Source organism: Bubalus kerabau, chromosome 13 (genome assembly GCF_029407905.1).
Source record: "Bubalus kerabau isolate K-KA32 ecotype Philippines breed swamp buffalo chromosome 13, PCC_UOA_SB_1v2, whole genome shotgun sequence".
NCBI lineage: Eukaryota > Metazoa > Chordata > Mammalia > Artiodactyla > Bovidae > Bubalus > Bubalus kerabau.
Window position 1 is genome coordinate 52,303,664 of NC_073636.1, and position 16,093 is coordinate 52,319,756.

General features: G+C 38.8%; 1 protein-coding gene across 1 annotated transcript in view; it reads left to right on the plus strand.

Moving 5' to 3' along the window:
- Window positions 1–16,093, plus strand: part of DNAAF9 (dynein axonemal assembly factor 9) — a 220,709-nt gene that overhangs the window by 64,933 nt on the left and 139,683 nt on the right. The window contains exon 5 of the mRNA XM_055544328.1: window positions 7,954–8,033. Within this exon, the coding sequence (XP_055400303.1) occupies window positions 7,954–8,033 (80 nt within the window). The remainder of the gene's footprint in view (window positions 1–7,953; window positions 8,034–16,093) is intronic.

Sequence of the window (16,093 nt, forward strand, 5' to 3'; positions counted from 1 at the left end):
GAGGCTGAATCCAACGAAAGTGAGAAGTATAGTATTCAAGCAGCTTATTTGATAAACACTGTATTTCTGGCTCTGCTGTGCGTTCACTGTTGTTGTTTAGTCATGCTTTTGACCCTCTGCAGGTATTCTAAAGGAGGAACTTTGTAGCGTTGCAGGTGACCACAGGCCTTCTACTCAGGATGTGCTAGCTTTTGTTCAGGTAGACCTGAAAGCTACAGGGCAGTGCTATTGCTGGGTTTGGTGTGTGTTTTTGAGCGACTGAACTGAACTGAAAGTTTCTACTGAAAAAAAAGGGAAAAAAGACTGGATGGATACAAAGAAAACTCATAATGGTGACCTCTGAGGGTGGGGAATAGTGAAGACTTAAGTTTCGTATGTAATGTTCTGATTTTTAAATAAAAAAGGATAATAAATTAATATGTCACATAACTGAAAAAAGCACTAATGTAGGTTAATTTTGAGTGCTTGGAATATGAGTATTTTGGTTTTCTTTATACTTAATAGGTGATTTTTAAATAGATAAATATTTCAGTAAATGAAAACTTTAATGGTTCAGTGATAAATAATAGGCTATGTTCTAGTCAAAAATTAAATTTGGGAAGCAAGAAAATGTTCAAAGGAAAAAAAGAACTAAATTTAGATCTAGCCATTTTACAAGAAAATGTTATTAATGTTTTACTCTGGGAAGAGAACGATCTTCCTACATTTTATTTGCTTCTACTTGCTTTGACCAAAAAAACCCTCTTTTGCTCCTGTCTTGGCTTCCCATAGCAGTAGTTGGGGAACTGGCTTTTCCTGGTCACATGACCTGTTAAAGCTTTTTGTCACTGGCTGGTTCTGAGCTTGAAAACTCAAGAGCTCTTGGTAACTTGGTAGTCAGCCAGGATTGGGAAATGGACCAAAGGACCAACTTAACGAAATCTTTCTAGTGCAGAGAATGATTGCAAGATGAATCGTATATTAAACATGAGACAGTGGGGATGGATAGGCAACCATTTCCAAGGATAGAGTTTTCTTACTTTAATCTTAATCATGTTGCAGTTTAAATTCTGCTGCTTCCAAAACCCTGAGTTACTCCACATGTTCCCCCTTATCTCTGCTGCTAAGTCACTTCAGTCATGTCCGACTCTGTGCAACCCCATAGACATCAGCCCACCAGGCTCCCCCGTCCCTGGGATTCTCCAGGCAAGAACACTGGAGTGGGTTGCCATTTCCTTCTCCAATGCATGAAAGTGAAAAGTGAAAGTGAAGTCTCTCAGTCGTGTCCAACTCTTAGCAACGCCATGGACTGCAGCCTACCAGGCTCCTCCATCCATGGGATTTTCCAGGCAAGAGTACTGGAGTGGGGTGCCATTGCCTTCTCCGCCTTATGTCTAGCCCCAGATTTTTATTATGAAAATGTTCAAACAATTCAGAAAAAATGAAAGAATAGTACAAGAATATACCCATCACTTAGATTTACCAGTTTTGACTCTTTGCCTGTGTGTATTGTCTTTAGTTTTTCTTTTCATTCTTTTTTCTGTTAAACTCTTTATGTAGACATAGTAGTAGACATCATGGCACTTTGTAGACTTCATGGCACTTCACTGAAACAGGATGTTTTACTATGTAACCACCATAATATTATCTCAGCTAAGAAAATTGATAGTAAATTTGAATATGCCCTGGATAATAGATAATATTCTATTAATATGTAATAGAAGCATACTCAAATTTTTGTCAGATGTCTTATAGATGTTTCCCTTGGGTGGGTTGGTTGGTTGGTTTTGTTTAAATCAAATTAAGGTTAATAAGTTGCACTGACTTACTATTCTTTATTACAAGAGTTCTCCCTCTCTGTTTTTTCTGTTTTACATGACATTGGCTTTTTTAAACTTAAAATTTTTTAAACTTTGGCAGAATATGCATAAAATTTACCATCTAAACTGTTCTAAGTGTACAGTTTAGTGGCATTAAGGATTTTTACCTTATTGTGCTACATTCACCAGTATCCAGTATCCATCCACAGAACTCTTCATCTTGCAGAACTGAAACTCTGGTACCTGTTAAACAATAACTCCCCGCTCCTTCCTCCACCTCACCCCCTCGTCCCCTGGCAACCACCATTCTACTTTCTGTCTTTGTAAATTTGTCTGTTGTAAGTACCTCATAAAAATGGAATCATACAACATTTGTCCTTTCGGGACTGGCTTATTTCACTTACTATAAGGTCCTTACGGCTTATTCATGTATTATCATGTGTCAGAATTTCTGTCCTTTTTAAGATTGAATGATATTCCATTGTATGTATAGACCACAGTTTATCAGGTGGCACTAGTGGTAAGAAACCTGCCTGCCTGTGCAGGAGACATGAGAGACATGGGTTCAATCCCTAGGTTGGGAAGATCCCCTGAAAAAGGGATAGCAACCCACTCCAGTATTCTTGCCTGGATAATCCCCTGGACAGAGGAGTCTGGCATTAAATATATAATATTATATATTATATTAAGTTCCAATGTAGGAATATGAATATATTTCTGTTATTGATGTCTTCTTTAATTTACTTCAGAAATCTGCAAGTGATTCAGTTTCTCTGAATCATCACCAGCATTTGATATCATCACTGTTTGTTATTTTAGTAGTAGATGTATAGTAGTGTCTCACTGTGGTTTTAATTTGAATTTTTCTAATCTATGAGATCAAATTGCCAACATTCATTGGACCACAGAGGAAGCAAGGGAATTCCAGAAAAACATCTACTTCTGCTTTATTGAGTATGCTAAAGCTTTGACTGTGTGGATCACATCAACTGTGGAACATTCTTCAAGAAATAAGAATGCCAGACCACCTTACCTGTCTCCTGAGAAACTTGTTTGTGGGTCAAAAAGCAACAATCAGAACCTAACATGGAACAGCTGACTGGTTCAAAATTAGGAAAGGAGTATGACAATGCTGTATATTGTCACCCTGTTTATTTAACTTCTGTGCAGAGCACATCACGTGAAATGTTGAACTGGATGAATGACAAGCTGGAATCAAGATTGCTGGGAGAAATATCAACAACCTCAGATATGCAGATAATACAATTCTAATGGCAGAAAGTGAAGAGGAACTAAAGAACCTCTTGATGGGTGTGAAAGAGGAGAGTGAAAAGGCTGGCTTGAAACTCAACATTTTTTAAAAAAACTAAAATCATGGCATCAGGTCCCATCACTTCATGGCAAATAGGTGAAATCAGGTGCATTCAGGGTGATATGGCCATAGACTTCATGGCAAATAGAGAAAAAGTGGAGGCAATGACAGATTTTATTTTCTTGGGCTCCAGAGATCACTTCTGACAGTAACTGCAGCCATGAAATTAAAAGACTCTTGCTGCTTGGAAGGAAAGTTATGATGAACCTAGATGACATATTAAAAAGCAGAGACATCACATTGCCAACAAAGGTACATATAGTCAAAGCTGTGGTTTTTCCAGTAGTCATGTATGGTTGTGAGAGTTGGAGCATAAAGAAGGCTGAGTGCCCAGGAACTGATGTTTTTGAGTTGTGGTGCCGGGGAAGACCCTTAAGAGTCTCTTGGACAGCAAGGAGATCAAACCAGTCAATCCTAAAGGGAATCAACTATGAATATTCATAAGGACTGATGCCAAAGCTGAAGCTCCAATATTTTGGCCACCTGATGCAAAGGGCCAACTCATTAGAAAAGACCCTGAAAGACTGAAGGAAAAAGAAGGGGGCAACAGCGGATGAGATGGTTAGATAGTATCATCAACTCAATGGACATGAATTAGAGCAAACTCTGGGAGATAGTGAAGGACAGGGAAGCCTGACGTGCTGTAGTCCATGGGGTTGCAAATGGTCAGACACAACTTAACTACTGAACAACAACAACAACAATGAATAATGATGTTGAATCTGTTTTCATGTGTTTATGTGACATTTCTCTATCCACTTTGAGAAAATTTTCTTTATACCTTGACCTATTTTCTAATTGGAGTGTTTTTTTGCTGTTGAGTTTTGAGAGTTTTTTTGTATTGTGCTTTTTCAAATAAGTGATTTGCAAATATTTTCTCCCATTTTGTAGCTTGCCTTTTCATTCTCTCAATAGTCTTTCACAAAGCAGAAGTTTAAAATTTTGGTGAAGTCTAATGTATCAGTTTTTAATGGATCATACTTTTGGTGTCAAGTCTAAGAATTTCATTAAATCCTATATCCTGAATATTTTCTTCTCTTTTCTTTTAAAGATTTTATATATAAATTTTTAAATCCATGATCTCTTTTGAGTTAATTTTTGTGCCAGTTATAAGGTTTTGGTTAAGGTTCATGTTTTTGTCTATGGATATCCAGTTGTTCCAACGCCATTTATTGAAGAGACTGTTTTTCCTCTCTTGGGTTACTTTCCATGCTTTCTCAAATATTACTTGGCTATATTTTTGTGGGTCTATTTCTGTTGTTCCTGTTCCATTCCATTGATCTATGTATCTGTCTTTTAGCCAGAACCACAGTCATGATTACTTTAGCTATATAATATGTCTTGAGATCAGACATAGTGAGTCCTCCCACTTTATTCATTTTCTAAACAGTTTTTGCTATCCTTGAATGTTCCTTTATTTTTCCCTATAAGTTTTAGAGTGATCTTGTCTATGTAAAAAAATCTTGCTAGGATTTTAATAGGAATTGTGTTAAACCTATAAATCAATTTGAGAAGAATTGACATATATATTATGTTGAGTGTCTCCACTTACTTAGATCTTATTCGGTTTCCTTTATCAGTGTTTTGTATTTTTTAGCATGTAAGTACTGTTCGTGTTTTGTTCAGTTTATATTTAAATGATACTATATTTTTAATTTTGGTTCCTGTGTTCATGTATACAGTTGGTTTTTATATGTTGATATTATGACTTTGTTGAACTCACTTATTCTAAGATTTTTTTATAGATTCTGTGAGATTCCCTATATAGGCCATTGTGTCATCTCTGCAAATAATTTGATATCTTCCTTTTCTATCTGTATACCTTTTATTTCCTTTTTTTGCCTTATTGCATTGGCTTGAACTTCCAGTATTATGTTGAATGGGTTAATGAGAGCATAGATCTTTTTCTTGTTCCGTGTTTTTTTTCTTTCTTTTTTTTTTTTTTTAACCATTAAGTATATCCCAGAATTTGCTTTGGAGGGTTTTTTTGTTTGTTTGTTTGTTTGTTTTTTGGTGTCAAAACCAAAATTGATTTTATCAAGTTGAGGAAACTCATCTATTTGTAGTTTTCTAAGTTTTTAAAATTATGAATTGGTGTTGAATTTTTTCATATTTTTCTGCATCAATTATGTGGTCATATGATTTTTTTTTTTTTCTACTTTAGCCTGTTAGATTAGGGATTATATTTATTGATTTCCAGACTTTCATCCCTCTTGGCCATAGTGTGTAATTCTTTTTATATGTTGTTGACTTATATTTACTAATATTTTATTGAGGATTTCTATATTTGTATTCATGGTAGATATTTATTTGTATGTTTCTATATTTTTGGTGCTGTCTTTGTCTGGTTTTGGTATTAGGTAGAAGATGGTGAACGTCTTGAGGGAAGGTAGTGATAAGGACCACTAAGTCGTGGACTTGGTGTGTGGGAACGTCAGAAAGAACAGGGGGAAAAGGGAATTCAAGACACGGAAATGGTGTTATTTAGCTGGAAATACTATTGCTTGGGTGAGTATAGGACAAGTGTACCAGAACAGAGGAGTGAGGATGAAGTCTGACTGTTATGGATGGAACAGTTATTGTAGTAGGTTTATAGAGAATCTTAGATAATGAGGATGTGGTAGGGCTTCTAGGTAGCGAAGAGGAACTAAAGAGCCTCTTGATGGGGTGAATGAGGATAGTGAAAGAGCCAGCTTAAAACTAAATATTAAAAAAACTAAGATTATGGTATCCAGCCCCATTTCTTCATGACAAATAGAAGGGGAAAAGATGGTAGTAGTGACAGATTTCTTCTTGGGCTCTAAAATCATTGTGGATGGTGACTACAACCATGAAATCAGAAGACAATTGCTTCTTGGCAGGAAAGCTATGACAAACCTAGACAGTGTGTTGAAAAGCAGAGACATTACTCTGCTGACCAAGGTCTGTATGGTCAAGGTTGTGGTCTTCCCAGTGGTCATGTACGGTTGTGAGAGCTGGATCGTAAAGAAGGGAGAGCACCAAGGAATTGATGCCTTCAAACTGTGGTGCTGGAGAAGACTCCTGAGACAAACTGTAAATCATCTCAGCTGTTACATAACCATGTATTTACAAAAGGTGGGGGTGAGACAGCCTGGTCACCACCATCTTGGCTAATTCACTCTTTATCTACAGAACTGCTCCATTTCTGTGCAAATCTCTGATTCCACTGCTGTTAGAGACATACTCTTCCAGTGCTTTTCAACACACTGTCTAGGTTTGTCATAGCTTTTCTGCCAAGAAGCAATCGTCTTGTTTTGTCTCCTTGGACAGCAAGGAGATCAAACCAGTCAATCTTAAGGGAAATCAACCCTGAATACTCACTGGAAGGACTGATGCTGAAGCTCCAGTATTTTAGTCACCTGATGTGAACAGCTGACTCACTGGAAAAGTCCCTGATGCTGGAAAAGATTGAGGGCAGAAGGAGAAGAGAGCATCAGAGAATGAGATGCCTGGATGGCATCACTGAAGCAGTGAACATGAACTTGGGCAAACTCCAGGAGATGGTGAGGGACAGGGAGGCCTGGTGTGCTGCATCCATGGGTTGTAAAGAGTCAGACACGACTGGGTGACCACACAACAACAAGGATTGGGAATATGTTGACTGTAGGGGGGAAAATTAATATAAGAGCCTTAAGGGATGAATAGTGGAGACAGATCTTGGACCAGAAGGTGATGTGGACAGACCCTATGGAAGGATCAGTCTCAAGCAGGAAAGTGAACCACTCTCAGAATCTGGGAGGGAGAAGGGATTGATATGGAAAGCATGGGGTCCTTAGAAGTGATATCAGTGTCCGGAAGTACCTCTCCTTATTCTTTGTTTGGAAGGAAGAGTATGTCTCTAACATCAGTGAAATCAGAGATTTGCACAGAAATGGAGCAGTTATGTAGAGAAAGATCGAATTAGCCAAGATGGCAGTGGTCAGGCTGTCTCACCCCCACCTTTTGTAAATAGATGGTTATGTAACAGCTGAGATGATTTACAGCACTGTGCACTCACATCACAGTGTACCCACTTGGTCCATTTTTGTTTTGTAAACCTGTATAATTTCCACTTGAAAAGCCCTTGAGGCTGTGTTATGGCTGCGTCCACTGGGTCAACCAAGAGAGAATGCAGCATGGCTGCTGTACGGCTGCTATGCCAGCCCAGAGAGAATTAAACACGACTGCCGTTCCTACAGCTCCTTGAGTCTTCTTCCAGCTTGCCCACGCACCCCTTGCCTACCCTGGGTTCAGTGAACAGTGTGAACAGCAAGACAGTTGGCATAGTTGGCAGGATGATACAGCAAGAAGTACCATGTACTGACACACTTATGGGGGTAGTTGTGATGACACTGGTCCTTAGTTTGATTTTTATCTGCTTGTTTTTTGTTTTTAACAGATCAATAAGGACCACAGTTAGGACAAATTAGTGTAGAAACTCTTCTTTGATAATATTCAAAATTAAGACATTGGAGGTTCTTCTGGTCAGCTGCTGGGTTCTAGTCCTGTCTAGCATTGATTATGACAGGGCCTTTGGTTCCATCCTTTGTTGAATGAGAGAGCCACTGACCATACAGTTTATAATCAGCAGTTCAGGCTTACTCTACAGACCAATTCTGCATAATCTCTTCCACAAAATATTAGAAAAAAGAATACGTAATTTATTTTTATGATTCTGACATCAAAGTCAGACAGGGAACAGTTTCCATCACTTGCTGTCATTTTCTTCCTCATCCCTTCATGTGCTGACACTCAGGGGGCCGATTTCTTTTCTTATTGCAGCTGCAGTCGACTCCGCCAGGTTCAGCGCATCTTGACCCAGAGCAGCAAGTCTCAACCGGACGGGATCCTCTGCATCCTAGGTCAGTGTTTTTCACAAGCTGGGACTCAGGGCTGGGGCAACTTGCTTCTGTGCACAGGAAGATATTAATAATAGTGTCATCACTGTGAGACAAGCTGTGAGTTAGTATTCTCCCAGCCCTTGTTCCCCTGAAATCTGTTGCTGTTTTAATGAAGTCCACTGACATATCAGTGAAATAGGGAGCCTGTCCCACAGAGCAGGCATTTTGTATATGTTATTTCTCCTCACAGTGATCCTTGTAAGGGGACGAAATTGAGACTCTGGGAGATGAAACAGACTTGCCTAGGGCCATAGAGTGACAGAATTGGGTGTTTATTCTTTATCACTTTCTTTTATTATGAAAGAGAAATTAAGACAGTACACAGTAATGAAGTTTTCTAATCATCCCAGATACCAGTTCCACTCCCCAAGAGATAACATCAACTGTATTTTTTTTAACACAAAAGGGAACATTTTATGTATATTGTTGCTAACCTAACTGAAAAAATTTTCACTTGATAAGTGTATCTTGGAGATTTTTCTATGTCAGATCAATCTCCTTCTTTATTTCACTTTCATTTACATTCACAGTATTGAGTCATAAAACTTGCTTGGATCAGGTTGTTTGTCTGTCAGCCTTCTAATTTCCTTCCCACCAGAAGTGAACCACTTTCTTTTTTGTCCTTCAGATAGTCTATGCATAATTTTATTTTTTCACTTACTAGCACTTTCATTTAAACTTATGAGAGTCAGTGTGCAGAGTGCACACTGAAGTTTGAAATACGCACTCTGGAGCCAAGCAGGTTTTGGGTTTGAATTTTGACTCCATCACTCACTCACTCAAGAGACATAGTTTACAGTGGGCCTAGAATTCCAGTCATTGGTTTCAAATGCTGAAACAACAATCACTGGATTCTCTTTCCAGCTGCAGCCAATAAAGGGGGTGGGGGCTCTCTCTGCCATGAAGTTACTTTTGAATAAAACCACCTATTTGTCACTGTACTTATGCTATTATTTCTGTTAGTTAAGGCTCAACCTAGTAAAAATAGGCAGCATAAAATTGATCACGTGGGCAACTTGAATATAAAATACTAAAGGATTGAAAAAAGGGTCAACCTAAAGAATACCGTGAGACCAGATACATATTATATATATATATATATATATATATATATATATGTAAAATGAAAATACAGATCTTGCAGAAATTGATGTTTGAAGGTGGGTGTGTGAAGTTTAAGGTAAAAAGTTAATAAACCTGTAGGACAAAGAGCTGTATGTGAACATGAAGCCAGAAGTCAATGAGGCACTTGTATGTTTTTAAACAACTTCAGGAGTTTAGTGAATTCTCCTTCGGGGGGTAATTAGAGTTATCATAGCATCTCGTGATCAGTTGGTTAGTTTAATTTAGCCTTCTAACCCCTGCAGTATCCTTCCTAGCAACTCTTAACGCCCTCCACTTTGGCATTTGCCATTTAGTTCTTATGATATAGGAAATGTTTTCACTGATTTTCTGCTAACCTTTGTAAAAAAACAGTTTTATGGTGGTATTAATTCATGTATAGTAAACTGCATATATTTAAAGGGTACGATGTGATAAGTTTTGACATATGTATGTTGTTGCTGTTTAGTCGCTAAGTCATTTCTGACTCTTTGTGACCCCGTGAACTGCAGCTGGCCAGGCTTCCCTGTCCTTTGCTATCTCCCAGAGTTTGCTCAAATTCATGTCCATTGAGTCAGTGTGATGCTATCCAGCCTTCTCATCCTCTATCACCCATGTCTCCTGCCCTCAGTCTTTCCCAGCATTGGGGTTTTTTCCAGTGAGTCGGCCCTTCGCATCAGGTGCCCCAAGTATTGGAGCTTCAGCTTTAACATTAGTCCTTCTAATGAATATTCATGGTTGATTTCCTTTAGAATTGACTGGCTTGATCGTCTTGCAGTCCAGGAGACTCTCAAGAGTCTTCTTCAGCACCACAATTCAAAAGCATCAATTCTTTGGTGCTCAGCTTTCTTTATGGTCCAACTCTCACATCCCTACATCACTACTGGAAAAACCGTAGCTTTGACTATACAGACCTTTGTTGACAAAGTGATGTCTCTGCTTTTTAATACACTGTCTAGATTTGCCATAGCTTTTCTTCCAAGGAGCAACCATCTTTTAATTTCATAGCTAGAATCACTGTCCACAGTGATTTTGGATCCCAAGAAAATAAAATTTGTCACTGTTTCCACTTTTTCCCCTTCTGTTTACCATGAAGTGATGGGACTGGATACCATGATCTTAGTTTTTTGAAATGCTGAGTTTCAAGTCAGCTTTTTCACTCTCCCCTTTCACCCTCATCAAGAGGCTCCTTTTTGCTTTCTGCTGTTAGAATGGTATCATCTGTATATCTGAGGTTGTTGATATTTCTCCCAGCAATCTTTTTTATTTACTTATTTATTTTAATTGGAGGATAATTACTTTACAATATTGTGGTGACTTTTGCCATACATCAACATGAATTGGCCATAAGACATACATGTGTCCCCCCATCCAAACCCCCCTGCCACCATCTTCCTCCCCAGCCCCCTCCCCACCACCTTCCTCCCCACCCCCTCCCTCCAGGTTGTCACAGAGCACCAGCCCTGTTTGCCCTGCTTCATGCATGCAACTTGCACTGGTCATCCATTCTGCATACAGTAATGTACATGTTTCAGTGCTATCCTCTCAAATCATCCCATCCTCTTCTTCTCCCACTGAATCTAGAAGTCTGTTGTTTACATCTGTGTCTCCTTTGTTGCCCTGTATGAATCAGTCTTGATTCTAGCTTGTGATTCATCCAGTCTGGCATTTCATATGATGTACTCCACATATACATTAAATAAGCCAAGTGACAATATGCAGCCTTTTCGTACTCCTTTCCCAATTTTGAACCAGTCCATTGTTCCATGTCCAGTTCTAACTGTTGCTTCTTGAGCTGTATACACATTTCTCAGGAGACAGGTAAGATGGTCTGGTATTCCTATCTCTTGAAGAATTTCCACAGTTTGTTGTGATCTACACAGTCAAAGGCTTTAGCATACTCAACGAAGCAGAAGTAGATGTTTTTCTGGAATTCCCTTGCTTTCTCTATGATCCAACAAATGTTGGCAATTTGATCTCTGGTTCTTCTGCTTTTTTGAATTCAGCATGTACATCTGAAAGTTCTCTGTTCACATACTGCTGATGCCTAACTTGAGGGATTTTGAGCATTACCTTGATAGCATGTGAAATAAGTGCAATTGTATGGTAGTTTGAACATTTTTTGGCATTGCCCTTCTTTGGCATTGGAATGAAAACTGGCCTTTTCCAATCATGTGGCCATGGCTGAGTTTTCCAAATTTGTTGGCATATTGAGTGCAGCACTTTAACAGCATCATCTTTTAGGATTTGCTATAGCTCAGCTGGAATTCCATCACCTCTACTAGCTTTGTTTGTAGGAATGTTTCCCAAGGCCCACTTGGGGATGGTCTTGATCCCTGCCTCCTGTACAGTGTCACGAACCTCCGTCCATAGTTCTTCAGGCACTCTGTCTGACAGATCTAATCCCTTGAATTTATTTGTCACTTCCGGTGTACAATCATAAGGGATTTGATTTAGGTCCTCCCTCCAACTATTACTTGGGCCCCCTGAATCAGAGACCCTCTATATGAGGGTTAGGAGCATATGTTGCCTCGCCAATTTAGGCACAACACCCCTTATCAGCTTGGAAGCAATACTGAATGAGAACGATGCCCCCTTTCCCTAGGAAACATAATTCTCCTAAAAGAAAAGGGGGGAATGAGAGGTTAACAGGCAGGAAGGCTAGGGGTCTCCAAACAGAGGAAATCGGCTGCAAGTGTCAGACGTTTTTTATCTCTCTCTTAAGCGGCAGGAGGAAACAAACTACAAGTGTCAGATTTTTTTCCCTTCTCTACACAAATTTAAAAGGAGGTTTCTCTTAAAAGTCTGTGTTGCCAAGATGACACCTGGTTGCACCTGAACTTAACTTTTCTTGAGCTAAGCTATGTGTTTTTCTTATAGAAATGTTTTTCTTAAGCTATGTTAATGAACTATGTATTTACCCTAGACTCTTTCTTCAAGTTGGTTCTGCTTAAGACTCAGAACAAACCACTGTTTTACTCATACATTGTTCTCCTAATTTATGTTAATGAAACTATATATTTACTTGGAAACCTGCCTTTCTTCAAGATTCATGGCAATCATTTTACAGCCTGGGATGACTCACCTTGTGCCAGTGTTATCTCAAAATGCATGTTGTGGGTGAGGGGCTTGGTTCCAGGCTCTGGGTTTTGAGACATTCCCTTTCTCTAATTAGCAGCCTGCTGGTAGCTCTGTAACATCCAGCTAAAGACTAGAAGGGGGGCACTCTTTCTGCCCCCTTCTGATGTCTATGTCAGAAGCTTTCTCTTTAATACTTTAATAAAACTTTATTACACATACACACACAAAGACGCTTGCTCCTTGGAAGAAAAGCTATGACCAGCCATACTAAAAAGCAGAGACATTACTTTCCCCAAAATGGTCCGTCTAGTCAAACCTGTGGTTTTTCTAGTAGTCATGTATGGATGTGAGAGTTGGACTATACAGAAAGTTGAGCACCGAAGATTTGATGCTTTTGAACTGTGGTGTTGGAGAAGACTCTTCAGAGTCCCTTGGACTGCAAGGAGATCCAACCAGTCCATCCTAAAGGAAATCAGTCCTGAATATTCATTGAAAGAACTGATGCTGAAGCTGAAACTCCCAATACTTTGGCCACCTGATGCGAAGAACTGACTCACTGGAAAAGACCCTGATACTGGGGAAGATTGAAGACAGAAGGAGAAGGGGATGACAGAGGATGAGATGGTTGAATGGCCTCACCAACTCAATGGACATGAGTTTGAGTAAGCTCTGGGAGTTGGTGACGGGCAGGGAAACCTGGCGTGCTGCAGTCCATGGGGTCACAGAGTAGGACATGACTGAGTGACTGAATGGAACTGAAGGCCCACTTGACTTCACATTTCAGAATGTCTGTCCTTAGGTAACTGACCACACCATCATGGTTATCCAGGTTATTAAGATCTTTTTTGTGTAGTTCTTCTTTGTATTCTTGCCACCTCTTCTTAATTTCTTCTGCTTCTGTTAGGTTTTTAGTGTTTCTGTCTCTTACCATGCTCATCCTCACATGAAATGTTACCTTGACATCTCGTTTTCTTGAAGAGATCTCTAATCTTTACCTTTCTGGATTTCCTCAATTTCTTTGCATTGTTCACTTAAGAAGGCTTTCTTATCTCTCCCTGCTAGTCTCAGAATTCTGTGTTCAGTTGGGTGTATCTTTCCCTTTTTCCCTTGCCTTATGCTTCTCTTCTTTTTCTCTGTTGTTTGTAAAGCTTCCTCAGATGACCACTTTGCCTTCTTGCATTTCCTTTGGGATGGTTTTGGTTACTGCGTCCTGTACAGTGTTACAAACCTCGTTTATAGTTCTTAAGGTACTGTGTCTATCAGGTTCTATAATAATATAATATATAAGGAATAGATTACATAATATATAATATAATATATAAGGAATAGATTCCCTTGAGTCTATTTCATCACCTCTACTGCATGATCATAAGGGATTTGATTTAGGTCCTACCTGAATGATCTAGTGATTTTCCCTACTTTCCTTCAGTTTAAGCTGAACTTTGCAATAAAGAGTTCATAATCTGAGCCACAGTCAGGTCCAGGTCTTATTTTTGCTGACTGTATAGGGCTTCTCCATCTTCAGCTGCAAAGAATATAATCAGTCTGATTTCAGTGTTGACCATCTGGTGTTCTCCATGTGTAGAGTTGTCTCCTGTGTCATTGGCAGAGGGTGTTTGCTATGACGTGTTCTCTTGACAAAACTGTTAGCCTTTGCCCTGCTTCATTTTGTATCCCAAGGCCAAGCTTGCCTGTTACTCCACGTATCTCTTGATTTCCTCCTTTTGCATTCCAATCCTGTGATGAAAAGTATATCTTATTTTTGATGTTAGTTTGTATAAGGTCTTATGGATCTCAGAGAACCGTTCTCCTTCAGCTTCTTTGGCTTTAGTAGTTGGGACATAGGCTTGGATTACTGTGATGTTTAATGGTCTGCCTTGAAAACGAACTTAGATCATTTTTTTGTTTTTGAGATGGCACCTAATTACTGCATTTTGGACTCTCTTATTGACTATAAGGGCTACTCCATTTCTTCTAAGAGATTCTTTCCTACAGTAATAGGTACAGTGGTCATCCATTCCCTTCCGTTTTAGTTCAGTGATTCATGTTCATTCTTGCCATCTTGCTTGACCACGTTCAATTTATCTTGATTCATAGACCTAACATTCCAGGTTCCTATGCAGTATATTTCTTTACAGCACTAACTTTACTTCGGTTAAGGGGTGACATATGTGTATACATGTGAGAGTACCACTACAGTCAAGATAATGTACATAGCCATTACCTCTAGGTTCCCTTGTGTCCTTTTGTAGGGTCTCCATTCTGTCTCTTCTCCACTCTTAGGCAATTACTAATATGCCTCCTGTCATTATACATTAGTTTGCATTTCCCGGAGTTTTATATAAATCGGATCATACAGTATATATTTTTTTGTCTGACTTCTTTCACTTAGGATAATTATTTTGAGATTCATCCTTACAGTAGCATCTATCATGAATATGTCTCTTTTTATTGGTAATTATTATTTTATTGTATGTACATACCAGTTAGGACCTACAAATAAAACTACTGTAAACATTTGCATACAGAGTGGTTCTACTGTATTATATTTTTACCAGCAGTTCTTGAGAGTTCCATTTAAAAAAAATAATTTTTTAGCCCAATTTTAGATTTTTTTACAATTTTTAGATTTACAGAAAAATTGCAAAGAGAGTAGTACAGCGTTCCCATGTGCCCTTCATCCAGTTTCCCCTGTTGTGTGTCCATGCTAAGTTGCTTCAATTGTGTCCGACTCTGTGCCCCTATGCACTGTAGCCCATCAGGCTCCTCTGTACTTGGGATTCTCCAGGTAAGAATACTGGAGTGGGTTGTCATGCCCTCCTCCAGGAGATCTTCCCAACCCATGGATCAAACCCAGGTCTGCTGCATTGCAGGTGGATTCTTTACCAACTGAGCCCAGAGAAGCCCTATTAATGAGTATTAATATATTATTATTATCTGAAGCCCACAGTTGCTTCACATTTCCTTAAATTTTACCTAATGTCCTTTTTCTGTTCTAGGATCCCATTTGAAATTTAGTTGTCTTCTTAGGCTTCTTTTGACCATAACAGTTTCTCAGACTTTCCTTGTTTTTGATGACCTTAATGACAGTTTTGAGGAGTACTAATGAAGTACTAGTACTAGAAAAATCCCTCTATTAGGATTTTTCTTTTGTTTTTCTCATAATTAGACTGGAGTTGTGGACTTTGGAGTGGAAGATCAGTGAAGTAACATGCCATTTTCTTCACATGATAGCGAGAGTACATATTAACAACAAGACTTTTCAGTGAATATTGACTTTCATCATTTGTCTGAGATAGTATTTGTGAGATTCTGTACTATAAATTTTTTTCCCCACCCCTCCGTCCATACTGTCCTCTGGGAGGAAGTCACTATGCAGCTTACACACTAAGGAGTAGGGTTTATGCCCCATTGCCTTGAGCAGAGGATAGTAATTACATAAATTATTTGAAATTCTTCTTCATGGGATATTTGTCTTTTCTCCCTCACTTATTTCAGTCATTTGTTTGTATCAGTATCAATTCATGAATATTTATTTTATACTTTGAGTTAAAATCTAGTATTATTTCATTTATACTTTAGGTTATATTCTATTGCTACTTCAAATTGTATCAGCTTGACCATTTGGAGCTCTTTTGGTTGACTCCTATGTCCCTCCCTTTGATATATCCTCATCGAAGTTTTAGTCTGTTTAGCACTTCTGTATTTTCTGACAGTATAAGATTCTCCAGTCTTATTTTGTCTATTCAGTCCTCAAAACACCCATGCTCTTAAGGAGCCCTGATTTCAGTTATTGGAGAATTGTATTAGAAACCAAGATCTAGGCACTGTGTATGCTC